This window comes from Sitodiplosis mosellana, unplaced genomic scaffold, assembly GCF_009176505.1.
Source record: "Sitodiplosis mosellana isolate CC-2019 unplaced genomic scaffold, AAFC_SMos_1.0 Smas_scaffold_6165, whole genome shotgun sequence".
Taxonomy (NCBI): domain Eukaryota; kingdom Metazoa; phylum Arthropoda; class Insecta; order Diptera; family Cecidomyiidae; genus Sitodiplosis; species Sitodiplosis mosellana.
The window spans coordinates 1,266,346-1,294,162 of NW_022601406.1; the positions used below are offsets into that span (position 1 = coordinate 1,266,346).

Below are 27,817 nucleotides of genomic sequence, written 5' to 3' on the forward strand. Positions count from 1 at the left end.
TCAGCTCTGACAAAAACAAACAAACAACAACAACAACAACTGAACACTAATGATGTTAAAATACAAAATGAAATAGAAATAAATGGATTTGATTAAAAATGAATCAGTTTGTGTTCTTTTTCTGCCTTTTTCCTTCTTTCTGGTGGATTGCGAATATATAGCAATTGAAATGGGACTTTCAACTTCAAAGTTTGAGAATTTTTTTCTTTCAAATCTTGATTCATCGATTCCTGAAAAGATGTAAAAACCGTGTTTCGGTAGGTAAATATCTTGTGAATTTCTTACAAAACTACAATAAAACAGAATATATTTGCATATTTTTGCAAATCAGATGTGTTTATTCAGAGGTAAGTACAAGTGTTTGGTGACATTTTTGCTTATTATGTCATTCGATCATTTAGTTATTGAAGATTTTTCTAAAGTTGTAGTGATAGAAGATGAGCCGCTCTAGACCCAGGATATTCCAGCAAATTCTGGTCCATATTCAGTTATTCCATTTTACTTAATGTGCTTTCTTTGTAATTTAAATTCCAAACAATCGTCGATCAATTGCTCCTCGTCGATGATTCCAGGGTCTATTGATCGCCTCGCCCATATTTTTTTGACGTCATCCATAGTTGAATTTCGTTGCAGTCTACAATTGAAAAAAAAACCTTTGTAAATGAAAGTGCTTAATGCATAAATTCAGAGAACACCATTTTCAGATTATTCACAGTCAAAATGACAAAAAAAAACAAAGAACTTACTTGATGGATGAAAATCAGTTTTTCATTTCCACTCAAAAATGTTTGCCAAATTGATAAAACAAAAAAGTCTGCGGTCAGCTCGTTGTAGACGCGTTTTTTTTCAGTCTTCAACAGTCTGCAGTCAACTTGTTTATGAAACATTAAATTTAATGCGCCGTTAACAAAACTGTCAAATATGTTGACACAATCACATGTGAATGTAGACCATATCAATCCTACGGTGGTGCCATCATTTCAAATTTATAAGCGCGAACTTTTGAAAACTGTTAACCGAAAGTTAAGGCGTTTTTTTACATTTACATGTAACTTGCACCAATTTGTGGATATTGAATATCAACACAAAAGAAAATAGTTTTTTCCTGGTCATAATGAAAGGACTAATGATTTCACCTTCATTGCAATGAGATTTCACCTGTGTTGCATTTGAATCGAATGACCTCTGGTGGCAATTATACACACCTTCAAAATAGCATAATAACAACAAATGCAGCAGCTGGTCAACGTAAAAGAGGTTTAATCCAGTAAAATGTATGGGTCACATAAACACCGTTCATCGTTCGTTGTTCTTTTGTATATAACATTTATTGCAATTATTATTTAAAGTACAAAGAATCATTATAACGACGATAAAATTTGGATTATTTTGTTGTTTTGAAATTTAATTTAAACAGAAAGGGGATTAGTACGAATAAGTGAGGATTACATGGATTTTATTTCTTCTAAATATGTTTAAATTATATTTTTATACAATTGTTTTAGTGCTTGGAATGGTGATTCCTTTGGTTAAACTCATTCAAAATTCGACATACGACAGACATCATTGAAACGTGCACCGCAATTCAATCTCACTGTTAACAATAGTTGCATTCACCTGAACTTTTATGTGTATTTTTTTTTCTCTTGTAGTTATTTCTGCGGGATACAATAAAGAACTAAAATCTAACAATCATAGTGTGAACATAGATCTCATTTCATTTTATATCTTAAATAAACAATGTGAATGATTTAGTTGTAAAAATGTGTTCATCAGATCAAACTGTAAGGAACAAATTTATGTTCGATTAAAGTTTGATTGTAAGGCCTCTGGGCCGAATTTTTTTTAGCGAAATATTTTTCGCCACCGTTGTATGTAATACTATAATTTATTTATTTATTTTTTTAATAGAAAATTCATAAATTCATTTAAAAAAAAATGTAAATGTTTTAGCTTCAGTTTTCCGAGGTGTGTATTTGAAACAATCATAAGTTTGAAGTGTCGTGTTTGATTGTGAGGCAATTTATTCATTCAAAAATCGATGATTGGTATTTTATTGTTTTTTTCGCTCTTTGTCGCTCAACGAACCGTAGCTTGGTGGTGGATCCTGGAATTGAACAATGGTGTTTAGTTTTTCTAAAAATCAGTTTCATTCAAAGTCAAAATGGAGTCAGTGGTGATGAATTGTTGGTGACAACGTTAATTTTTGCATCGAAAAGTATGTGATTTCTTGCAATGCAAGTGTAAAAACCTTAGAATAACACACTTTTTTTTCTACCAAATCAAAATTTCTTTATCAACAAAATTCGTCATAATTCGACTGAAGTTCTGAAATCTACTCACATTGTAGCCTGGTGGTGGAGCGTATGGAGCATTTGGTTGAACCGGATTGTATGATGACTGTGCTGCTTCTGCCTCTTTCGAATCTGAATACCAAAAAATACATTTACATATCTGTGCGAAAAGATGTTATTAGCAAAGACATCACAGTGCAACCAGACAAATTGATTGAAAAAGAAAGCATTAAAAAGACAGTTATTTGGAAATTAAAGTAAACTACATGTACAAAGTGTTAATTAAGAAAATTTCAATGTAAATGAATTTGTAATTTCTTTTTCCTGGTGATATTTCCCAGAATGGAGTTGTTATTGAATATGAAATGAGGAAAAGAGAAAGTGTCGACAATTGATAAAGTAATTTATCGACTCGATGATATGGAAACGTCTGTAATTGATCATCAACTACATTCTGAGTTTTTTTTTTTCGATAAGGAAGGCCGATTTTTAATGGAAAATACTGAAGGGAGCGCACAAAACTAGAGTGACTTACTTGGTGGTGGTGCATAGCCACCAGCAGCAGCTCCACCAGCTGGAGGATAGCCTGGATAACTGGGAGTCTGATTTGGTTGTGACCAACCGCCTTGTGGATCTAAAACGGTGAACAAAAAAGATTGTCAATTGAAGCAAAGAGAAACGCTGAAGATCTTAGTTTCAAACGAGACAAGCAAACGAAATATAAAAAAAAACATCTATGAAAGACATCCGAACAAAATGCAATTTTGAATAATAAAAAATTGGAAATTCAAGTCGACAAGAATGATAAGAATTCAACCGAAAAATATGTTCAAAGAAAATGTGAAAAAAGCTGAATTTCATGTTCGTCTTGCCTTTCAATCACATCGAAATGAAAAAGAAAATAAAGTGTGCAAACAGAAAAAAACAAAGCAAACTCACAACTTGGTGCTGGATTACCATAAGGCGTCGCATTTGGCACTTGTGGATACGTGTTATTTGATTGCGGCGGATACCCACCTGCGTTTGGATAAGGGCTTGGATACGGGTTTGATTGCGGATAACCTCCCTCCGATGGATAACCGGCATTGCCTGAATTTGGTTGACCATAGCCTCCGGATTGTGGATAACTTGGATAGCCTCCTGGTTGTGGATAGCCTTGGGCCTGATGACCGGGTTGTTGATAGCCGGGTTGTGCTTGACCATAGTTACCATAACTTGGTGGTGGATCTATAAAGGAATCAAACATTTATCACTGTTGACTAATAGTTTGTAAAAAAAATGAACAAAAATGCGAAAAAAATGCAGAAAAGAAACATTGAAAAGAAGAAAATTCGCGAAGACATACTGTTCGGCACGATTCCAGGATAAGGTGGTGGACTATCGTGCATGTAGACTTGCGATGGGTCTGGTTGATTGGGGAAAACCGTATGCGGCAGCCATCCATAGTATCCTGGTGTTGGTGTGTATGCAGGCGGTGGAGCTTGATGCCAATCACCTATAGAAATATAGAATAAATGAATTTATTAATGAACATTAAAACGTTAGTTAAATTCAATTTAGCTTCTGACTATGAGCCGAATGAAAAATGTTTTGAAAGTTCAAAAATGGATAAAAAAGATCAAAAGTTCATTTTCACTTGAACAAAAACAAATCTTTGTAGTAATCATTTCGATTGTTTGTCATTTACCTGAAGGTGGTGAGTATGGTGGTGGCTCAGCACCGTGAGCATTCTGTTGCGCCATATGGGCAGCTCGAAGGGCTGCCTGTGCAAACTCAATGCAGCCACCCGATTTAAAAGTCATCTTGAATTTAGCTTCGCCGACAAAGTTGCCATCAGGTTGTGCACGTACTTTTCCACGAATGTAATTCGCTCCGAACAATGGCTGCTCTACCTCAACATCATTCAAGCAGATGAATGGAAAACTGAATGATTTCATGGCATCTTCAAATTTCTTGGCATTAAAAATCAAACGATGTGTGGTCAAGTAGATTGAGCCATGTTTGGTGCCTTTGAATGCTGGCCCATCTTGACCGGAAAATTCCATGTTTACATTTTCACTGAATAGCAAAATTCTGAGATCAAAACCGAAAGACAACAGTTGAGTATTGTTTGAGTACAAAGGGGATTGATTCATTGTTTTTTTTTCGTTGTTATTGAAGAAAATCATTATCATGTAAATAAATAGTGTGATGAGTCAGTGATCAAAACAAAGCTATCAAAATACCGACACTTGATATGAAGGTCAAATTAAACAGCCGATTTTGTGCGAGTCGATCGATACACTGATTACCAAAAGAATTAAAAATAACGTTCGAATTAGGTGGATCACAACGAAAAATATCAGCTGTTTAATGGGAAAATCGTAGAAATCACAATTGGCTGTCATATGCAGAAGTGTGTTGTGGCTCTCATTAAATATTTTGGCGTACAGCGAATTGAGGATTTACAGCCTCAAAATCAGCCTATATAAATCCGGTGTGTGATCAAATTGATTAAATAATTTGCATCTTCATATGCTGATGTGTTTGTTTATGGCTTTTGATACATATATATATATACACACAAGAAAACGGCTCACGTCATATGATTGAATGAGTCATCGTTGGTTAGATTTTTTTTTTGCGCATTCGTTCCAAATTATTGCAATCAAATCATTCGAAATGGTTAATAATTCGAAAATCATCGCACAAAAAATCATTGTGATTATTATCATCGAACCGAATGGAATTCCAATCAAATCGACTCGAAGATACAATTGATCCAAAAATATCACATTTACATGGAATGAAATCAACAAAATAACAGCACATATCAATGAAAAATTTTTACTTACGCTTCTCCAGCATGAATTAAAACGCCATTATTGGCATGAGCTGTATTTAAAGACATTTTTTCCCCTGAAAAATGTATTGCTATTTGAGATTGAAACCAAAACGATCTACCGAATTTCACAATGAACGACAGAAAAAAAAAATGGATCTGTTCGCTGTTCGATTACTGTTCACTGTACCAACACTTATAAATGGAACTACGTATTAGTATCAAAACAACACATCAACTTATCTCACTGTTATGGACTGTGGCAGCGGTTCGTATAAGAAACAGCAAGAAAGCAAATGCTAGAATGTTCCGGTTCGAATAAATATATACGATTGTGTCAAATGTGAACACATAGTTGAAATTTAGAGGTCGCCACCATGCCGCTATTCACACGAATCGGGCAACACATTTGAACCGATAGCGTTTCGGTGATTGTCATTATTTTCAGTCACTCTCTGTCCACATATACACAAATTGATTTTTCCAAGTATTGTCGTTTGTGTGAAAGCGAGAGCAAGAGTTGCAAGACAACGTATCGTGTCTTTTATCGTGTAAGCATAAAAAAAAATCACTAAATTGCATTTCACATCTCGTTCAATTGGAATTTTTTTGACGGTGTATGATTTTCGAGTTGTGATTTTGGAATAAATTCTGATTGATTTGGACTCTTTGTTTCGTTTGCCGTTGTCGTATTTAGAATTTCATTGGAGTGGTCTTCCGTTTGCATACACACACTGTATTGAATTCATCGTATTGTTTAAAAAAATAAACACACGGGAAGAGCGCATATTAGTCATGGACGGATTCGGTGATAATTTTGATCAAGCTGATGTTGATCCAGCTGCGGAATTTTTGGCCCGTGAAAAGGATCAATTGGCTGGTTTGGGCGATGATGTTATACCAGCAGCAAGTGAATCGAATGCTAGCGATGATGCACCGGCCAATTCAGGTAAATAGTATAACCGTACTCAGTAACAACAACAAAAACTTTCCATCACTGTAATACAATGGAGCCTACGATTTCGCGTTACATTCACGGATGATAAAACGCAATCACTTTGCGAGAAATTTTGTGTGTTCAACGCATTAATTCAATTATCTTCGTATGGAATGTGTTTTTTTTTGTCGCAGTTTGACGGTCTCAATTTTAAGGCCTGTGATTTCAAGGGGCGTTCCATATTCGACTTGAAACACAAGCGAAAGAAAGAGAGAGAAAACACACACACTGTTTGGATGACAAGTGCTTCGCTTGACAAAATATACTCTGGCATATTGATCATTGCAATGATGGAACGTTCAAAATTGGCTTAAACATTAAACAGAAGAATTGATTCAATTATTTGGAAAATCTTCAGAAATTCCGAATCGATTTTCTTTTCTTACCAATTTGAACGCTCCAATTTTTAATCAATATTTCATCTTTTTTTCAATTTCTTTTTCGTTTCGTTTTTGTTTTGGTTTTTAATTTTGTTTTTTTTTTCTTTTCTTTTCATTTTGGTGTTAATTGCTGCATTTGTATAACCACATACAAATCAATTTCGATTGAATAAAAAAAAAAATCTGATACCATAACAACGTCAACCGATTTCAATTCGCACATACAAAATCGAATTGCGATCAATGCTTCATTATTATTTGAATGAACAATTTAATCAATGCATCATCCAACTGCCATTTAATTTCCGCATTCACTTCCTCTCTCGAAAATTGCACTTTGCTCCACAAATCAGAACCAGCTACACAAGAGTTTTCCGGCAGTTTTGAAATGATTAACAATGACATTGAACAGGATTTTTCTGCTTCAAACGGTACAGGTAATGAAGACATTTTCTAAATTCCAAACGATTTCCCACCCACCCATCGAACCACCTCCCATTTTCTGATTCAACGAAAGCGTAAACATATTCTGATTCAAACACGCATCGAGCGAAACAGCAATTTAACAATCTAACAGGCAAAATAGACGCCAATTAACCGCAGCATCATTACTTTCTTCATCTTTTTTGTTTCCATCAAGTTGCATCCACTTGATTCAGTTCATTTATTTTAGTATTTTAAGTTGATAATAATTTACCCTTTACTTTTGACGTTGAAATTTTTAATTTTTCCCAATATATATCGAATGTCGATCATCTATTTTTCTTTTCACAAAAGGTGTCGTTAACTACGATTACGAATACGAATTTAATGAAGGTAAGCGATTCAAATCAACACCAAAGTGTGTGTACGTGTGTGTTTTCTGTTTGTTTATGCAAAATTAAAAAAAAAGAATAAAATATCGATTTTATCATTGCGATGCACTTTGTGTTTGTGCAACACTAAAAAGCAAAACCCTTCAATTCGATTGAAGGCTAAAAAAACACGGATTGAATCACCATTTTTTGCTCATCAACCAGGTGCAGTGTTGCACTGCCAATCAGACAAACGCTTCATACTTTGTATTATATTTCGCATTTTCATTTTTTATCCGTTTTGATCACACTTCATTTGATTTGTTTTTTTTTTGTTTGGAATCAGCACACAAACAAAATCCAAGCTCATTTGACCAAGAGAGTATGTCGCAATCAACTAACACCTCACACACGAAAAGAAAATGTTTTGTAATCGCTAAAAAAGACCGTTTTCGCTTTTGTATTTGACCATCTTATTGCTCACATTCACTGCATTTTGTCTTTTTCGTTTGAATATTTGTTTGAATGAAAAAAAAAAATCATTTTTTCTTGTGAAAAATCAACAGCTGCACCGGTGGTGCGCGAAGAGCCGGAGAAAATAAAGAAATGGCGTGAGGAGCAGCAGAAGCGTCTTGAAGAAAAGGATAAGGAAGAGGAAAAGAAGAAGCTGGAGTTGCGCGAACAGGCGAAAAAAGAGCTCGAAGATTGGTACAAGCATCACGAAGAAGCAATCGGCAAAACAAAAGCGTCCAATAGGTAAATTCCATTCCACAAAATTTTTATTTATCCAAAACTTCCAACGAATCTCCTCGAATTGGTTGTTTGCTATCAATGGCCGTTTAGATTATCGCAATTTATTCATCCTCCTCCTTCGCTGCTTCGATCAGTTCTCTTTTGTTCCATCAATTCCCAATTTCTCGTTTAGTTTTCTTTCTTGATTTTGAGTTTTGAGAGCGTGCGTCTTTATTTTTCTCACTCTTCAATCGCATTTCTGGTGAATATTTCTCAATATTTCGCAATATTTCTCTAGTATGTGTTCTCATTTCGCTCATTGCCTCTCACAATGGCTCAAATTTTTTTTTCTTCTTCTTAATTTAGGTGCTAATTCTTTTTTTAATTCTCGTTTTGTTTTTCGATTTTTCACTTCTCTGTTTTTGTGCCCTTGTACGCTCTTCTTTTTGATTCGCTGCTTTCATGTTTTATCACAACTTAATTTTTTTCTTGTTCTCCCCTTGGCCAATTTCAAGCCAATTATTTTGATGTTATTTGCTGATATTTTATTTTTTGTTTACTTCAAATTACAATTTTGAATTATGGTTATTCTTTCAATGATTGGCCTATCGTTGATGAATTGGATTCGATCAAAATTTTATGCATATGGCTTAATAAAAGTGAATATATAAAAAAAAACTCAATTCTGCGGAAGAATCAAACCTTTCGGAAGTGTCCATATCTCAAAGGCGATAATAACGACCACACCATTTATTCAAAAAAGATATCGCACACTCATTTTGTAAAAAAAAACACATTCGATGAATTTCACTGTTCAAAATGAACAATGTACAAAGTACACCTACTAATCCGAATGTCATTTATACCGAGATAAAATCTGTGTTTATTCGAAATTCAAATAGGGTCATAATGAAATGTCGTAAACAGAGTCTTTGTGAACAGTTGAGATTGTCAACTTAAAAATAAAAAGAAAAAAACGTTGAAATCGAAGAAGAATTACCAGAATTTAAAGTAAAAAAGGGGGCAAATGGAAAATTTCGTAAATATTTGGCTCGAGATTCATAAACCTGGCTGAAATATATGAATCTTTGTCTTGAGTTTGCTGAAGATTGATGAAGTTTTCTATTGCCATCGGCATTCATTGTAAATGTGCTAGAGCTAAACGAGCGAACGCTTAGTCCGTTGAGTGAAGCGAACTATTCAGCCTGCTGCGTTAATGTCAATACGCGTATGGAAATGACAGTGTCTGTGCGAAATACATGCAAATTCAAGACGGCTTAGCGCTCACCTTAGCAGATTTGCAATGACTGGCCATCGAAGTTATCGATGCAAAAAGGAGCTGCCCATTTTTGTTCAAATTACTAGCCACAATCTTTCCTTAAACTTAGATTGGCAAACTATAATAGCTCTATCTATGCAAAATTATCTCTTCAAAAATCCGACGACCAAATTTTATCTTCGAAAAACGCCCTTTTTCCATCGATTGTGTGTGTGTTCCAAAATAAACAAATGAATAATATTTTTTTTTCCTTGTTTTATATTGCTTGTATATTAATTGTTATATTCTCTACAATTAAGATGACTATATGGTGCTAAAAGTTATGCTTTTTCCTCTTTTTTTTCATCAAATCTTCCCTTACGACAAAACCAAATTACAAAAAAAAAAACAATAAAAAAAATGACATAAATTGTCAATCAAAAATCAAAATCAAAACAAAACTCCCCAATACTAAACAACAAACACACAGGGAATCGGCAAAGTGAGTAGAAACAAACCGACACATAACTAATTTACATAGATTTTATACGTTTGCTAAGATTTTAGCATTAGTGAAAACATAGAGCGATCGTGTTTTTTTTTCCTAATATTTGCCTTGTTGCCATATTCGTGTTTGTGTGTTTTTTTTTCGTTCGTTGTTTGTTTGTTTGTTTGTTTTTTTTTTTCAGATCAATCATATATTTTGTTATTTGTTTCGAATTATTGCATTGTGATTGCTCTTGATCCATATTCCATTATGTTTGTGCATCGAATTCAGAATTAACTTGTGTGCATGCGTTCATAAAATGCGCAAAATCAACAACAAAACCATTCCATGACATTGTTGCGCTCAATTCCGGCCTCAACAACAATAACCAATCAAATCATCTCAAGCAACTGGATTATGTCCATTGACTTTCATTCCATAATTGACGTAATCTTTCATCAACGTGCGAACTCAAAAATACTAAATTCAGTGTAGAACCAATTCTGAATTCAGGATTTACAGGAAAAAAAACCCTACTAAACTCTACGTTTCACAGTAAAATGACATCAAAACATTTCTATTCCAAACCCATTCTTTCTCATTTTCTATGCTATGATCATTGAAATTTTCTCTGCATTACGGAAAAAAAACTAATCGACAAGTAGAACTTGTTGAACGGTTGTCCATGTGCACATGTAATTTACTTCCCTCTGTTTTTGCACCCCCACCCCCACGTTTATCTTCTATTAATTCTTTGTTGGAGTTGGTTCTTTCTCATTTCTATTTGCATTTGTACTACTCTAGAATCGGATTGATTTTTAGCCGATTTTAGTCACCTTACACTATTGTCTCATCGAAGCATTTGGTATTCTTAGATCATTAAAAGTTTCTTTTGATACTTGTGCTTGCTTTAGATGGGTACTATTTTTTTGTTTTTATTTTCGGTAGCCTCAATGGAAGTTGATTTGTTTTTTTAGCTACTACATTCACACCACAACATCACACACCCAGTACTTCAAACTTCTATTTTTTTTTCTCGTTAATTTACCATAATCTTTCTCACTCACCGATACTTCAACGGGTGCTTTGGACTTTGGAGCTTTTGTTTTATATCTTTTTTTTAGTTTTTAGAACACCACCACCATTTTTGCAACCGTTTTTTTCCGTTAGATTTAAATAGTCATCTCTTTTTTGTAACTGATTTTTCTTTAAATTAGCGAATTTACTAGACATTTTTGATATTTTTTTTCTTCATTTAATCTTTTTTTTTTTTCGATTCGAAATAATTGTCTAATTGTTTTTGGTTTCATTTTTAATGGATGACAGAAATGCAGAGAAACAATTCGTAGCTGAAACGGCAGAAATTGAGCCCGGCACCGAATGGGAGCGCATCGCCAAGCTATGTGACTTCAATCCAAAATCCAGCAAATCCAGCCGTGATGTGAGTCGAATGCGATCAATCATTCTGCAATTGAAACAAACACCATTGACCAGCAACGCCTAAACAGCCTTTGAACTTCTTTTGTTGTTTTTTTTTTGGTTTTCCTACCTTTTTTTTCCTTTTTCAATGATATTTACAATATTTAGCTATGCAATATAACAAATGATACAAGACAAAATGGGAAATCATCAAACCAAAAATAAAACACATAAATGATTAGCATTTAATTTGCGTGAAAATTATTACGAGAAGAAAATAACAAATATGAAGAGTATAAACATAAAAGATGAAATGAACATAAATTAGGTCAAAAATACAACACATTCTGTAATTACAATGTAAAATTCCAACATTTTATTGTTAATAAAATTTGAAAAAAACAAAACAAATAAAACGCCAATTTAAATGAAAACGAACACAAATAGTCCCATTTAATATGGGTGATTTACAAATTCGATTGAACTTTCTAAGATTGCTATCATTGTAATCAAGTTTTGGTTGAAATGCTTTGCCACTAAATTGCACCTGCTGCAAATCGTAGACAGTAGCCCCATCAAGTGGGTATCAAGTGATATGAAGTGTGATTTAAGACAAATAATATGATTAATAATAATTTATTAAATTTGTTCATCTATATATATAAAACTGAATGTTCGTCTGTGTGTGTGTGTGTGTGTGTGTGTGTGTGTGTGTGTGTATGTAGCCAGTTATCTCTCCTTTTTTGATTCATGGTTCTAATGTTATGCGGGCCGTTTGATTTCGCGCGGCCTCCAGATGGTTCTTATAAATGCCGTTTTGATTTTCGAATGAAATTTTCTGGAGTTTGACGAAAAAAAAAAATTTCATTGTTTTTCCATACAATGTACATTAATGTGGATAATCGATATTGGTATCAAATGAAATGATTTGGAACGAAGATAAACACGGATACCATCTGTTACGATTGAAACGAATGCCTTGGCCCGTTAACCAATCACTACAAACTACCGAAACCTATCAATTTTTGAGAAGAAATATCCGTCCTCATTAAGAATCTCATTAATAAAACTGTCGAAGAACCAAGAAATAGGAGAATGTGTTCTTCATAATCTGCCTAAAGATTTCAAAGGTGCAACGAGTGCCGGCAAAGCCTCGAATAAACACTTTTTTCTGAGCCAAAACGATAAAAAACGGTAAATTCAATCGCAAATCCAACGGTAGCATATACCAATCCAGTTGATACATTATATCTGCGACGTCTTCAAACCGTTGCGTCACATGATTCCCGAAAAAGCAAAAAAGAAATAGCCAGAATACCGCGGTCAATATCGGCACCAAAAGCTGCATAACATTCACAAAATACACGGTTGCAAGTGACTGAAAGCAAACATGGGCAAATGTTATTGGGTATTGAAAAATGCCTTTTGTCTTGAATCGAATTACCGTATTCATTTGGAGAAACAGACTGACGAACGATAAAATCGTGAAAATTATGTAAGCAAAAACGATAGCACTCGTTAGTCTGAGTCGGGTTCGAGTAAAATTAGTTTGTCAATTTTTATAAGAAGGAAAAAAGTAAAACACATTTTTGTTATAAAAATGAAAAGGAAATACTCAACTCTTTGCCACGCAAATAATACTGCATAATTCCACGAAATTCCTTCTTCAAACGAATGTTTTTTGTCGGTTTTTCCTCTCCATTAATAATGTTCACATTTAGAAAGTGTAAGTTTTTTTCAATATCCGTAATTGAAGTGGCCATCAACAAACAGAAACCACCAATTAAAGTCAAAGTACAGACGAAAATTTCCACAGTGGCCAAAGCAGCTGCTCCTTGAAAAGCAATGCACATCGAATATCCAATGGGAGTTTTCCATTCGAAAAAATACCTTACATGTGCACGGAGTTTAAAGAAATTCCATCAATTTTGAATTTATCGATTCAGATATTGATTGAAATGGAAACTTACGTTGCTGGAAACATTTGTTGAAATGATTCGTTGGAAAAATTTGAGGAAACGTACTTATAAATTGAAATTAAAATTCGCGGTAAAATGAAGCAATGGACGGACACTTGCATTAACACCACATGCACCTTTTTTGCCATAGTTTCTATTTGATTATCGACCGCTTCATAAATTACACTGTAATCTGACCGTTGCTTCCCTAAATATACGGAAATGAGGATATTTTTTTGAAATTTCAACTTCAGTAAAATGTTTCGAAAAAAAAAAATCTCACCTTTCTCGATCAATGTTTCTAGCTCAACGATGAGTGCTGCATATTCTTTTCGTTGTATCATGTAGATCAAATACCAGGACAGCAGCAACAAAGAATGCAAAATATAATAGAAACTTTCCACATACTCGCTAAATGATCGAGCCGTGAACAAGAAAAATCCAAGCGATGAAAAAAGTGTTATTAAAGAAAGTACCAGATACACGGAGCTCAATGCGATGGACAAAATCCAACCGCCGCTAGAATTTTGTCGCCAAATTCCCAACAATTGCATATAACGCTGAAGCAACGCAAATGTTTTCATTGTGGACTTTTACTCTATGATATGGAATTTGAAAATAAGAATATCAACACTTGACAAATGTTCGAAAAATTATCTTTTGATTTCACCCGACTATTCACTTCGTATATTTGATTGCGACTGGCCAGTATATTTTTATCTCAACTCTGTTATATAGAAATAATGCGTAACATCTAGAACACATGAATTATTTGAATTTCTTCAAACGTTAAGTTTAAATGTTTCTTTTAATATTTAAGAAATCTTCATTTGTTTATCATGTAAACTTACGTTGTTATTGAATGAAATTACATATTGATATTTATTTATGAATCAATTCTATTCATGACAATACCTGCTACCACAGGAGGCTAACCTAAACACGAAAATCAAAACACAAAAACCTATAAAAACCAAAACATAAAAACCTATAATATCTACCCAAAACCAATTATCTAACTATCTATCTAACAAACTTACTGTATCCTAAATTTACTGTATCCTAAACTGTATTCACCTAGTCAGCCCATAGGGGTATTGCAACGACCATAAAATATATGTATTTCATCAAGTTTATCAAGCTCTTTCCAAGTTTATGCATAGTGTCGAACTTTTGTTCAAGCTCTACCATCTAAATGTACAGTAAAATAATTTACGGGCACGACGTAAGATGGCGTTTTTTTTGGTAAAAAAAGTTGCAATATCCCTTTGAGTCAGCCAGTATTTGGCAGTGAAATAAATTCAATTCAATTGCTATTGACAAGCCCAGTTTGACGACTGTTCTAATTTTTATGTATTTCCCTCTCAAAATATGGAATATCATGGGTGGTTCAACTTATAAACCTCTACCCCACGCAGAGTTCATGTTCCATCCTCTGCATATGATGCGGTGCAAAAAAGGCAATACTAATGCACTTAACGATGCCATTCGGTTCATTCAGTTGCGAATAGTGTGAAAATAAACGTAATTTCAAATTAAGTAAAGAAACACATAACATTTCATCTGACAAACTTAAACCAAATTCGATATTATTTCTTTCTGTCGAAAATTAACACATTTCGAAGCACGCCTCACACCAAATCAAATAACCTACGAAATGGGTAACAAATGAGCAACAAATATTATTTGAAACAACTTATTGAAAGCATCGCATTTATTGAATTTCGTCTTTTTAATCATTTTCATTTTATTTTATTTTCTTTTCGCATCAATCTAATTTTACACTTATTCGCGACTAGTATGACGCGTCAGAACATTTCGAAGGTTACAAACTTTTTAATTGCTTATTTTTCTTTAATTTTACTTGTGACTAAGCATCTATTAAGCGTCAAGTTTAGTTTTCATTTCTCTTCTTCTGAAAATTGTGTTCTATTTTTTGCTAGCATGAATTCAACTAAAAACTTATATTTGGGCCAAATGATTTGGCATCTACATTTCTTTGAGAATCAAAACGAACGATGTGATTGTTTTGAGAGTCTAAAAGAGAAGCTGGTTTTTTATTATGATCAAACTAATGAGTACCAAAGCTATTAACCTGGACAAAGGTGACGAGATCACATCTTAGTAAACCAAAACCCGACAAATACCTCGGCCGTTGAACTAGTATCAATATGAAAATAATGTACTTTCTCAAAGCGGGTGGCCATTTCTCCCATCCGCTGGCATAGACGCTAGTATTCATCTCTGCGAACTGCATTGACATAGGGTTGAAAATCGTTGTATATTCAAGATGAATCAAAAACACATACCTTGTACGATAATTCGTTGCCCATGACTGATGATATGAACATGGAACATAGTGCGCTCATTACGACAAAATTAAATTTGATCGTATTGACATCGAAATCAGTTATTGGCTGTAAACCATTGAAAAAACAAAACAATATGTTTCAAAATTCAATGTATTGCTGAATTAATTGATATTGTACTCTTTTGATCAATGAGCATCCAGCAGCAGCAAGTAGGAAAAACAACGTTGTGAATTCAAAGAATATGATTCCACTTGTCACCTTGTCATAGCCCCGAAAGAAACTGGAAGTAGATATATTATTCAAAATTGATTATAATCAACGATTTCGAACATTTGAATGGATTCATTCAATATCTCACTCCAGCATTTTGCCATGCAATGAAATAACTTCGATCAATTCAACTCTCAGTTTGCCACCGAAGTCCTTAATTTTCTTCTTATTGTTTCTGAATAGAACAGAAAACAAATACAAATTCAAATATGTGTCAATTTCAACATTTTCGCTACTTAACATTTTATACAAATTGCCAATGTTTTCCAACAACAGTTCCATATCCTGGCATCGGGCCAATAAATGCAGTCCAAAGCGATAAAATATTTCAGCTGTCATCGTTTTGCAAATCGTCATTGACCAAATACTGATTGATGACACAAAAAGTACCACCAAATATATCGGGACACTATTGATTTCGAACGGGAGTCTGTGTGAAATTGGAATATGCTTAGGTAAATTTACGTACAGATTTTTGGATTTTATTATTTTTCTGCTTACGTGATTTTCATTGGCAATTCCCACATATCCTTGGTCATGTTATCATTCTGCCAAAGATCGTAAAATGTGAAGCAAATTGGTGGAACTATAAGTGTGAGAGTCGACACAAACAATAAATAAGAAAACCATTTTCCCAAAAGAGAGAATAGTTGTTCCATTTTGAAGTAAAATCGGCCTGAATCCGTCTCAGCTCCTAAATCAAATTTATATGAGATTTTATCAAATTCGGACGGAAAAAAATTCAAACAAAACCAGTACTTTGAGCAATCTCGTCAGTTAATGACATGGTCATTCGTCGTAGTGTTGATACGTTCCACCGTGCACAGTAAAATTGTGCATTGATTATGAAATATGTTGACACAAACAGCAAACTATGACATTTTGGAGATTCTTTTAATTTTGATTCGGATTTCGGATTTCGGATTTAAGGAAATTCTTTTAACCTTTTGCGGATTAATTATTTCCAACGGATCTTACCTTTCCAATGCCAGATCCATATCAAAATCTATCATAGTACTTCGATAGAATGTAAGCCCCTTATTGTTGTAATGAAATGGTAAATTTGAAAGAGTATGATTTTTTAACGTGAACACATAAAATTTTAACAGCCAAAGTAATTGAAAATCGACTTACATTGGGTAAAAAAAGGATGAATATGAAAAATTGCACGATCGAGCTGACAGCAATCGAAACGGAACGCTTCGGCCCATTCTCTGTGGGCATAAAACCAAACCAAGAGGAAAATTGCATTTCGAAATAATTGTGTCTATAGTGCATTATGGATGACCAAATCCAACTGTATGAAGATGTCAATTTTGCTCACACTTTTATAGCACCTCAGTACGTATTTTTAATTGAAATTCATATTGATCGAAACTATAATTACAATGCATGGTGCAATTTTAAATTTCTTTAAAAGAACATTTCTCGCGTTGCGATCCATGTTCCAGAAAACAAATCGCATGTTCTTCACTTTTCATAAGTTCATCATCTGTTAATTATTTAAGAAGAAACCAATATTTGTGTCGCAAATTGCGATTTGCAATTGTGACGAAGTACGTTGGTAAACAAATTAAAAATGCCAGTTTGTAAAAACATGTAATTATCACCCTCTTTCGGCTTCCAGTGGAGGGCTGTTTCATATTCGATTCGATGGTATTTTTGTTTGAGAATAGGAATTGTGTTCGTAATGATTGTGTACAACGGCAATTAAAAAGTGAGAAAATGGTGAGCAAAAAATAACGTAAGTCGCATACAATCTTATATGGAGGCCTGAGAGTGAAAGTGACCAGCAAAAAGTTGGGCGTAAAAGTGACCTAACTCCATACAAAACAGCGTGACGGTAGCATGTGTTTTATATGGAGTTAGGTCACTTTTACGCTCAAATTTTTGTTGGTCACTTTCACTCTCAGGCCCTCATATTTGCCTTTGATGCCCAGAAACATGAGAAGACCTTGATACTTTTATCATCACCAATCATTATCGAAAGGATTTATGTTCAAAATCGATTTTTTACGTTTTGACAATGTTCTTTTTTTTCTACATTCAATTGAGGTAAAAAAAGGTCATATTTTTCATTTTCACATTCGGCGAATGATTCTAGCGTAGAAAATTGCCATTTCCATAGAACAAATCCACTTATGCCCAATTTTCATAGAAATGCGAATATTTCATACTTTTTCTTCGGCTGCAATCAATGTTTTTTCTTGACCAAAACAAAAGAAAATATTTCATTCACCGAGTAATTTGATGACTAAAGAAAGCGAAGCATAAACAAATCTAGATGATGATTCAAGACAACACATAATCCAAACAAACTCAACGATGAATCAAAATGAAATTGAAGACTGACATATTTATACGAAGAAAGTGCAACGCAATAAACATTGCAATCGCCTGCAAGATAACATTGAATGAATAAATAATTGAACACACTGCAACTCATGGCAATATGATTATGTGTGTTTCATTTGTTGTTAAAATCGAATATCTTGTATTGTCGGAAGGAGAGAACGAATGTAATGAGCTAAGTACCAAGGGTTCGCCGTCAAAACATCGTATTGATATCAATGAAATAAAATCGATAATGATTCATTTGACCCATTTCTACATGAAGAATGCGTTGTCTACAGCTCACAATCACAATAAACTTGCGTCCGATGCGAAATTGCATGCAAACATTCACTTGATGTGTGTGTGTTTAATTTTCAAATAAAACGGACACTCATTCGATTTTGTGCGATGTAAACAGAATTTTATATATCAGCGATGCAAATGTTTACACATTCAAAAACGAAAACAACAACTGTCGCTCGTTTCAATACCATTTCGACCGAATGCCGGCATTTTTATTCGCCAATTTTTTTCATTTGGTCCGAATTGATGGAGTCGAACTGTTAGGAACTGCGAACAACACAGAAATAAGTGAACGAAAAAGGCAGAAACGTGAACGTTTTGGATTATTCTTTGAAAAGTTGACCACTTTCAAGGGAATATCGCAATCATGCCGGTGAGTGAATAAAAGTTAATCAAGAAAATTGTTCGACTACACGATTCTATCAACACGGTGTTTCTAGTGAAAAGTGGAATTTTTGAGAAGTTTTTTTTCTGTCAGTTTAAAAAAAGATTTTCTTTCGGTTTTTCTTTGCTGAGAAATGGTTTTCTAGATGAGCAAAGAACGCAGACAGTTAATGTGAAGAGCATTTAAACTTCTAAGTACTCGGAAACTTCACTTTTAACACAAAGAAATATGCAAGATCCAGCATGAGTCGAACTTACAACTCAATAATTTCTTCATTTGAATATTTCAGACTCCACCGCATTCAATGTCCAATCATCCAATGTTTGCTCCTGTGAATAGAGCATCGTCAGAGCAATATCTTGGTGCTTCAAACGTTGGCCGGAACAATGGACAAAACGAAACGGCACGAAGAGCTTTATATTTTGAGGAACCGAAGAAAGACATTTCGATGGATGAGAAATCGGAGCGAAAGCGCCAAGGCGATGACCTAATTGAATGTTCAGTTCCGGCCAAACGGTTCAAGAGTAGCTAAGAAAAAGTGAATTTCAAGACACTTTCCATTGACCTCCATTGCATCAAATTGATTGGATTAATCAAATGAAATAAAGTTGTGTGCATCATTTTGTGTTTGTTTTTCTTAAATCATGATAAAACAAAATTGAGGTGAAGGATCTGAATATGAATTGAATCGTTTCTCAGAACTCTTATTTCTCTCAAAACTTGAAATAATTCCTTTTTTTTGAATATTCCTTTTCTGAAAGATTGCCTTTTTAAGGCATAAGCAATTAGCACGTCTTATTCGTTACATTTGATATACAGCAAAGGATTTGTGAACCTGACATGATTAACATGGGGAATGTTGAAAAAATCAGTTATAAAAATGTTGGAAATTCCAAAGGGCATCTGCAAGAATTGTACCTGAATGCTTCGTACCAAACAGGAGGAAAGTAAAAAGAAAGAAAGAAAGAAAGAAAAACGCATAACGTATAGCACTTTTCGGCATATTTGTGAGTATGGCCTCCTAGAATGCATTGTTTACTTCATACTATCACATGCATAAAGCGAGTATCCATTTTTTGCGTACACTTCACTTATCTGTGTCTATTTTCTTCGATTTTCTTCATCGGTTCGAAAGACAATATTGGTGTCACTTAAGTTTGGTGCGATCAGTTTACTTGAATCATTGCAATTGATCGTTTCACCGAGAAATCTGCTGAGAATCGTATATTTCAGTTGAATTCCAAATAGTGGAAATAAAATTTATTCCATCTTTTCCATAGTGAAATTTGATACATTTCTACGAAATCGAAATTCATTTGGAGAGAGAGAGAAAGAGAGAGAGAGAGAGAGAGGGAGAATGAACGAGGAAGAGGAGCAGCAACTTAAACAAAGTTGGGAGCGTATATTCAGCGAGCATGATGTTGATCGAACAATTCGAATCATTTCCACTGAGCCACTGCCAGGGAAAAAATTTGACGGACATGTAAGTGTAACTGTGTTATTCAACTCATTGTTTGTTTATCGAACGAAAATTGGGAGTTTTCAATAAATCGAAATTTCCAAGAATAAAATGTGTTATGCGACCATAGTTGCTAAAACGGTTTGTTATATTTACTTCGAATTTCAGTATACCGAATACCATGCGTACGAATATTTCAAACAATTTGGCGAAGTGGAATCAACTCTGCATATTGGACGTTTTGGTACAGAACAAACTGTACTAGTTGCATTCAAGTGTAAACAAATTGCTGTTGAGATGGTGAAGCGGCGACAAGTCATAATCGACGGTTGTAAATACAAAGTGGAATCACTTGAAAAAACTGATGAAAAAATTTATGATATATACCCGGAACCAGCTCAAGTGTTTGAACCGCCCGAGCAAAACTCCCCAAAAACATTCTGAATACTTTAAATGACGATTGTATCGGATTGGTCTTCGACGAAATAACAAACATTCAAGATTTTCATTCAATTTCCAAAGTTTGCAAACGTTTTGAGCAGATCGGCAAAACAATTTTCCCCTCAAAAATTAAACGTAACGGTGTTGATTTTCTGGATTACCGATTAAGTAGTGAAGATTTGGAAATGGCGAAAATTGAAGATTTCCTACGCGATTTTGGTTCAACAGTTGAGTCATTGACATTGGGTATAAATTATATGGAAGAAGTGGCAGGTACATCGGATGCTGTTTTGAAAATGATTCAAAAATATTGCAAAAATCTTAATCGACTCGACATTCGGATTTCCAGCGTCGAAAATCAAACAATGACTGAGATTCAATCATTACTATCGAAATTAAAATATTTAGATTTGGGTTTTATGTGTGGTTCTCATTTGGAACCATTCAAGGATTTCATTTTACCATCTCAGACTCAGTTAGAAACTTTGATAATCAGAGGTGGTTGTCATCTATCCGATGATTTAACATTGCCAGCCAGTAATTTTCCGAAATTAGTTGAATTTGAAGCATTTATTCGGAATATAGGAATTGATCGATTTTTAGAGTGTAATCCACAAATTGAAAAAATTACCTTAAAATCGTCACATGGCCGTAGTTTTTTGAATCAGAATATGCCAAAAGTTTGGGAATTGAATTATAGTCAAGATGGAGGTATCACTGAAGATGATAGTATTCGTTTGAGAAGCTTGAACGTTTCGGCACTGAATCTAGACATTATAGCTGTTCCTACGATAATTTGACTTTTTCAGAAAACTTATTTTTTAACAAAATTCCATTTTGAAAATCTAGGGTTTTTGAATTTGAATTCGAATTCGTTCAGTTTTTCATGACGAATGATGTGCTGCTTTCACTTTAAAGATTCCATAAAGCGTTTTGAAAGAATTGAGTAAAATCGCTCGTTATTAAGATTCAATCTTAATAACATATTATTAAGATAATTTTGTTAATAACGAGCGTTGATTAATCAATTCTTTCGAAAAGCTTTATGGAATCTTTAAAGCGAAAGTAGCACATCATTCGTCATGAAAAACTGAACGAATTCAAATTTTAAAACCCTAGAATTTCAAAATGGAATTTTGATAAAAAATAAGTTTTCTGAAAAACTCAAATTATCGTAGGAACAGCTATACTAGACATCGATCTTGATGATTCGATCACAAAAACGTTTCGTTTAAAAAATATTAACGAACTTACACTCAATGTTAATGCATCATTTGACGAGAACCATTTGATTTCATTGACACAAAATTTATTCAATCTTAAATACCTAAACATTTACCATAATGGATCCTTTAAAATAAATTTCGATGTGATTAAGCAAATGTTACAGCATGCAAATCAGTTGCTCTATTTGCATATACATTGGCCAGACAATGCCATTCAACCCTTTGATCAACATGATTATGATGATATTTTGAAGTTCGTTAAAAATCGCACCAATCAAAAGAAGTTAAAAATTCGATTGATAAACATAACCAGGTTTTTTGATAATTCCAATGGACATAAAAAGAAATTGATGGCATTTGAAGGGGATTCCGAATGGTTGACAGTCTTGAATTATAATAAATATGCAATTTTTTGAAGTAAAAAACTTCGTACAGTTTTACTATTTCGATCAATAAATGAGCTGTAGAGTTATCGATTACATTTACTGCTAGGTCTTATTGGGTATAATTTTGGCGATTTGAAGATTATTTTTTGTTTGTCTTTATTTTGCTTTTTTGAATGAAGATGCCACCTGATATCAAACAATGACGTATGAATATTCGAATAAGTGTTCTGCGAAAATATTTACAGAAAAATATTGTAAACGAAACGTGAATCTGAAAATAAAAACGTTGACAAATTCGAATTTATATTGAAGTGCGTTTCATTCTCTCTCTTTTCATTGACTACGAAAAACGCTATTCTTAAAATCATCTCCAGCATCAAATGATCTGGCACATAATCTCATACTTGCATACACCGACAGTTTAGATAGCAGCAACTTGAAGCACAGCATCGAAACGAAAATTATGGAAAAATTCCGTAGCTGGCAAATGCAACGCAAAACGATTTGGAATGAACGATTCACCAAAATGCTACAAATTCTCCAAAAATTAGAAGAAGATCAATGCTTTGGCGTTAAACAAAAAACCTACACCAATAAATTGTATGAGAGCACATAGTCAAAGTATAAAATGTGTGGTTATCCGGTTAACATGCCGTACGTTAGCATCTCAAAAATTGTTGAACGCGTCCTTGATTATGTATTTTTGGAGAATGAAAAACAATTTGTCTTATGAAAGTACGAATCGAATTTTAGGTCATTAACCCGTTGACGACCAAGATTGAACGGGTGGGAATATCTCATCGCCTGGATAATATTTTCAATCATGTTAGGTGATTTTGGAAAGAGGAAGGTTGCCCGCATCTTTTCACCTAATATTCCGAAGTTGTGGCTCTGACCGTTTAAAAAATATAGGATTTTGAAAAATGTGGAAAAAAAGTTAAGATTTTTTGACTTTGGAGGCATCTGTGGAGCGAGCCGGTGGAAAATATCAATAGCTACATTGATTCTCTTTCCAAAAAGCCTATATTCATCAAAATCAGTCAACAAATGTGGAAATTATACGCGAAAAACAAAATGGGACATATGTGTCCCAAAGGTCGTCACTGAAGCCTCATGGAATGAAAAATTTATTTTTCCTTTGAAATAAAAAAAAACTACTGTCGCATTTGCCTCAATTTGTGTAAACTCATGTCTCTGATGGGATACACCTAAATGCAAAATTCATTTTCAGAAGTACAGCTCTATTGACTAGATCGAGAGGAGAGTAAGTTCATCTGACTTTGTTATGAAAGAGAAGAGAAAGTTTCTTTCGACTCAAAAATGGTTAAAGGCGAGTATGTTCATTTTTGGCGGGTCCTCGCGGTTTTCCAGGGTTTCCGCGGATCTGATAAGAGATAACAACTTGGTGTCTTCGGCAAAGCTGTAGCACTCGAGGTCTATAACATTGCTGAAGTCAGTTATCTCTTATCAGTTCCGCGAAAAGCGCGAAAAATGATAAGAAAAAAAATTTCTATATAAAATTTGCTTTTTTGTGTGCGCGATTTGCGCGCAACTGATAAGAGATAAGAGATAGATGTCTTCAGCAATGTTATAGAAGACCTCAAGTACTACAACCTTGCCGAAGACACCATGTTGTTATCTCTTATCAGTTCCGCGGAAACCATGAAGACCGCGGAGGGTAGACGGTACTAAAACATACTCTACTTTGACGCCAACAGAATCATCAGAAAACATACTCTCCTCTTTCAAAATATATTAGAATTTTTTCACATACTCTCCTCTCGATCTAGTCAATGAAGCTGATCATCTATTGAACCATGATCCATGATCCACGCACATATGATTATTATAATTTCGGTATTATTTAGCAAGAAGGATTTATTTCACTTTGATTTTTTCAAATGGTTGAACTCTTATCTTATATCTCTAGTCATTGTCAACTTTGATTGACTCTAATTGATTTCTTTTCACAAAAGCAGAATTGAAAATATTTGAATCGAACTCTAAATTAGATTTTCATTTCAATCATTCGCTTTTTCGAATATCATTTCACTTTTGTCATTATTTCATTGGTATCGTCTTCGTAAATTTGTTGAAACTGGAAAAGGTATTTTATAAATCGATCAGAGCGTAAAGAGTCCAAGTCGCCAGTTACTTTAGGCAGATGTTAAAATTCCTACAAAAAATAAATTGCTGCAAAGTATGAAGCCAATTCCAGACGGAAATAAAAGACAGGTCACAGTTACGGTATCATAATGGATTTAATTGTTCATTCAAATCATCTAGATACATTTAAAATGTGTATGGTTTATTCCAATAGTTAAGTTAGTTTTTTATTTGTTTTGTAACAATGTAATGTTTTGCTTAAGTGCATATTTGTCACGAACATTTGCCAAGAAACAGAACGAAGAAAAAAATTTGGCTAAAATGCTAAATATTTTGTAGTTCGATAAATGCCGTCTCTTTAAAACAAAAGCTCTAGCGAAACTCTAATCAGGAATCAGATTCGAAATAAAGAAGAGAACTTAACTTAAATTAGTTTTAAACTTAAGGCATAACAGACGAAACAAAGGAAACAATTCGCTCATCTCGATTCGTTCGTTACAATTCATATGAGTTTTATCCGCGCAAATTTTTCGGGTTTTGCAAACAAAATAGTTTCGATTTGTTTTTCTCTCTCTCTCTCTCTCTCTCTCGGTATTCACTGTGAGCAATTTGACTATCATTTTTCAGGTTTCTCATTCAAAATATATCAACGATTCAATTTCACTTCGGTCAGATAATAAAATGGAAAAATCAACTGAATTTAAAATCCGATCAATTGTTTCCAATTGCGTTTAATGCACTTTTCGTTTGTTTCCTTTCTGTAAAAGTCAAATTTTTATTGCAATTTTATTGCTTTGACCAATAACGAAAAATAAAGAAAATTGAAAAAAAAAATCAGACGAAGAGTTGAGCGGCTGTCAACCAACTGAAATGAATGACACAGACTTAAATTCGAAACATATGTACACATTCAATTATATGAAAATACAAAAACATTTCTCTGTCTGCCGCGGCCACCATCTCTGATTTCGTTTGAAAACACGGTATTTGCGATTTGGAAAGGAACAAAAATAGACGATCCTTTGCGTTAAATTGATTCACACATTCAATATTCTCTAATAGGGCTTTCTTTTTTGATGATAAATTGTTTTTTTCTTTTGTTTTCTTTTTCCGTTTCGGTGATAAAATTCGCTGATGATAAATCTAACAAGTGGTTAAAATATTACGGTAAAAGTATTTGCTATTTGTCTCTCTCCAATTTTCCAGACAACATTTTCTCCTATTAAATTCTTCGGTTTTTATCTACGATAAATTATTTTGTCTCAGGTTCCGTATTTTCTATTTCTGATAATACAACATTTGTTTTTTGTTTGACTATTGTGCACATTTCGAAATGAAATTCCGTAAACGCGCGCATTGATCAGATTCCTTGGTTCATCGGTTCATTTCATTTTCGTGCGAATGAAACAACGTTTTCTTTCAAGTGTTGTTGCTGCCATCAAACAGTCTATAAACAGCTACAAAATTTACTGGCTCTGTCAGTGTAAATTTACTGCCATGCATATACAATTTTAATACGTATACATGTCGGAGATGTGTCGACATTCTCAATCGGGTGATCGCAATGAGCCAATGTCCTGTATGAACTAATTCAATGACAATCGTCGTTTTAGCACTTTCACCGTGTTTGCGGTGTTTGCCGAAATTTCATTTGAAATTCGACTCAGCAATGGTAGCTCTTTCGTGATCGACGACGATGTAGATGACGTGGTTGTCTGACTGGTTGGTAACAGATCTTCCATTTTCTGTTGCATCGCTTGCAATGAATTATTTAAAAAGGTTTTTGTTGTACTGGCTGACTGGCTGCTATTGACTGGCGTGGTGTTGGTCGATTCAATGGTTCGGCTCAACGAAGACGATATGGTGTGGGTAGGCGTGTAAAAACCATGATTGTTATTCGCCTGCAAATATTTTATTGGCTTCGGTGGCTTTTCCATCAATCCACCCGTTAAACCGCCAACTGGTTGTGGCTGTTGCTGTTGTTGTTGTTGTTGTTGTTGTTGTTGTTGTTGTTGTTGTTGTTGTTGTTGTTGTTGTTGTTGTTGTTGCTGTTGTGGCATTTTTGCGGGAGAATTGTGTAAAACACCTGTGAACAACGAGAAATAGTTCATTAAATCAAAAGGTCGACTATAAATTGCAGAAGAAATATTACATAGAAGAAAGAATTCACTTGAAAAATACACGTTTTTCCAAGAATTTCGTGGAAAACCGTAGCAGTTTTCGAATGAATTGTCGAACTCAAAGACCAAGGCTATAAAAGTCGATCTAAGTAAAAGCCTTTAGTCCTTTTCAAGGAATCCATTCATTTGTTCACCTTACCTTGACTTGAATTCAGGCTGCGCACGTTTGTATTATTTTCCTGTAGCATCATCAGACGATCCAATTTATTGACAGTTTCATTGAGTTCACTTTCCCAGCAGTCTTTTGTTTGTCCATCGCCACCTTCAACCGGTCGCACGGCTAATACTTTGACTTTTTGCCGCAGCTCTTCCAAATTCAGTTCGTGATTATCAAAATCGGTCGATGTTATGTCGGCCGGTTCATTGCGACTATTCGTTGTCATGCTACATGAACCGATGCCATCGGCAAAAATGCCACGTTTCATACTGGATGTATCGTCCAAAGATTGTGCATAATCTTCATCGTCCTTATCCTCGCTGAATATGGAATTGGTGTCGAGCGATGTTGCGTCCAGTGAATTGTCATTTTCCATTTGAGTCATAATGTCGGCAATTGGTAAATTCTTGAGTTTGTGATTTTTGCCACTGCCACCTTTGATGGTATCACTTGAGTTGGGATCTTCGTAGTCATCGTCATCGGTTGCACCAACACCTGGTTCTCGGGGACCTGGCGGTGTTATACCTAAATCCGTGCCACGTGTACGATGGATTTCTTCACTGATTTTCTCCAAATTTTTCAGTGACATCGCATACGATGCCTTTGTACTCTTTATTTGAATTTCAAGTTCATGGATTCGCTCTTTTTGCGTTTCTAGCTGCTCTTGACATAATTGCTTCTCCTCGAAATACGGACGCGACTTTTGGATATTTCGCCGTTGACGCTCCTCGATTTGTTGAGTCTGATGAAAAATTAAAAGGACAAAAAAATTCGAATTATTCACCTCGAATGAAGGACAATGGGAAAATCCATGGTGACCATGGGTAAACGGCATGGTGCATGAATTTCGTATAAAATACATCCGGAATAATGGCTTGGTAAAAGGTTTGTCCAAAAGGTAGGTTGATTCATAGGGATTTATTCTCCATCATGATGGCTTGTGCACAAACCGATCATTAACTTTTAAATGAATGTCCGAGAATGAAAACGCAACTTCTATTCACAACACATATAAGTGAAACAAAAATAAAAAAATTTATTGAAATGAAACAACACAATCGAATTTTTTCAAAGTGTAACAACAAAAAAGATTTTTTTAAAGTGTAACATCGGTATGT

General features: G+C 34.3%; 4 protein-coding genes and 1 long non-coding RNA gene across 20 annotated transcripts in view; 1 reads left to right on the plus strand and 4 right to left on the minus strand.

The window, feature by feature from the left end:
- Nucleotides 1-309: 309 nt before the first annotated feature.
- Nucleotides 310-950, minus strand: LOC129574679 (uncharacterized). Its single transcript, XR_008688722.1, has 2 exons — nucleotides 747-950; nucleotides 310-634 (listed from the first exon to the last, which is right to left on the minus strand). It is a non-coding gene; the product is annotated as an uncharacterized LOC129574679 (long non-coding RNA).
- Nucleotides 951-1,302: 352 nt separating this feature from the next.
- On the minus strand, nucleotides 1,303-5,444 carry LOC129574675 (WW domain-binding protein 2). Of its 5 annotated transcripts, none has more exons than XM_055457000.1 (7): nucleotides 5,129-5,444; nucleotides 3,982-4,367; nucleotides 3,640-3,789; nucleotides 3,234-3,521; nucleotides 2,830-2,928; nucleotides 2,344-2,426; nucleotides 1,303-2,107 (listed from the first exon to the last, which is right to left on the minus strand). In XM_055457000.1, exons 1-7 carry the CDS (start codon nucleotides 5,182-5,184, stop codon nucleotides 2,054-2,056), a joined length of 1,116 nt encoding a protein of 371 aa, XP_055312975.1. In that variant the 5' UTR covers nucleotides 5,185-5,444; the 3' UTR covers nucleotides 1,303-2,053. The 5 variants fall into 5 exon arrangements, with proteins under 5 accessions (XP_055312975.1, XP_055312977.1, XP_055312976.1 ...); XM_055457002.1 differs by having other exon boundaries at nucleotides 3,312-3,521; nucleotides 5,129-5,379; XM_055457001.1 differs by having other exon boundaries at nucleotides 1,303-2,136; nucleotides 5,129-5,378.
- An 87-nt stretch (nucleotides 5,445-5,531) lies between these two features.
- Nucleotides 5,532-11,598, plus strand: LOC129574676 (clathrin light chain). 7 transcript variants are annotated; one of them, XM_055457006.1, is made up of 7 exons: nucleotides 5,552-5,666; nucleotides 5,813-6,064; nucleotides 6,846-6,929; nucleotides 7,270-7,308; nucleotides 7,853-8,042; nucleotides 9,767-9,778; nucleotides 11,090-11,598. In XM_055457006.1, exons 2-7 carry the CDS (start codon nucleotides 5,911-5,913, stop codon nucleotides 11,265-11,267), a joined length of 657 nt encoding a protein of 218 aa, XP_055312981.1. In that variant the 5' UTR covers nucleotides 5,552-5,666; nucleotides 5,813-5,910; the 3' UTR covers nucleotides 11,268-11,598. The 7 variants fall into 7 exon arrangements, with proteins under 7 accessions (XP_055312987.1, XP_055312985.1, XP_055312981.1 ...); XM_055457007.1 differs by having other exon boundaries at nucleotides 5,612-5,732; XM_055457008.1 differs by lacking the exon at nucleotides 9,767-9,778.
- Nucleotides 11,599-15,481: 3,883 nt separating this feature from the next.
- Nucleotides 15,482-16,525, minus strand: LOC129574677 (uncharacterized). Its single transcript, XM_055457013.1, has 3 exons — nucleotides 16,482-16,525; nucleotides 16,224-16,416; nucleotides 15,482-16,152 (listed from the first exon to the last, which is right to left on the minus strand). The coding sequence occupies exons 1-3, from the start codon at nucleotides 16,513-16,515 to the stop codon at nucleotides 15,807-15,809; spliced, it is 573 nt and encodes a 190-aa protein (XP_055312988.1). The 5' UTR covers nucleotides 16,516-16,525; the 3' UTR covers nucleotides 15,482-15,806.
- A 7,973-nt stretch (nucleotides 16,526-24,498) lies between these two features.
- LOC129574673 (SH3 domain-binding protein 5 homolog) overlaps nucleotides 24,499-27,817 on the minus strand; it is an 11,008-nt gene continuing 7,689 nt past the window's right edge. Inside the window, exons 6-8 of one of the 6 annotated variants that reach the window (XM_055456998.1) lie at nucleotides 26,682-27,441; nucleotides 26,382-26,448; nucleotides 24,499-26,339 (exon numbers count right to left, since the gene is read on the minus strand). In XM_055456998.1, coding sequence (XP_055312973.1) covers nucleotides 25,949-26,339; nucleotides 26,382-26,448; nucleotides 26,682-27,441 — 1,218 coding nt within the window. In that variant the 3' untranslated portion in view covers nucleotides 24,499-25,948. Of the gene's footprint in view, nucleotides 26,449-26,681; nucleotides 27,442-27,817 lie in introns of all 6 variants that reach the window. The other 5 variants (XM_055456997.1, XM_055456995.1, XM_055456994.1 and 2 more) reach the window with 5 other exon arrangements.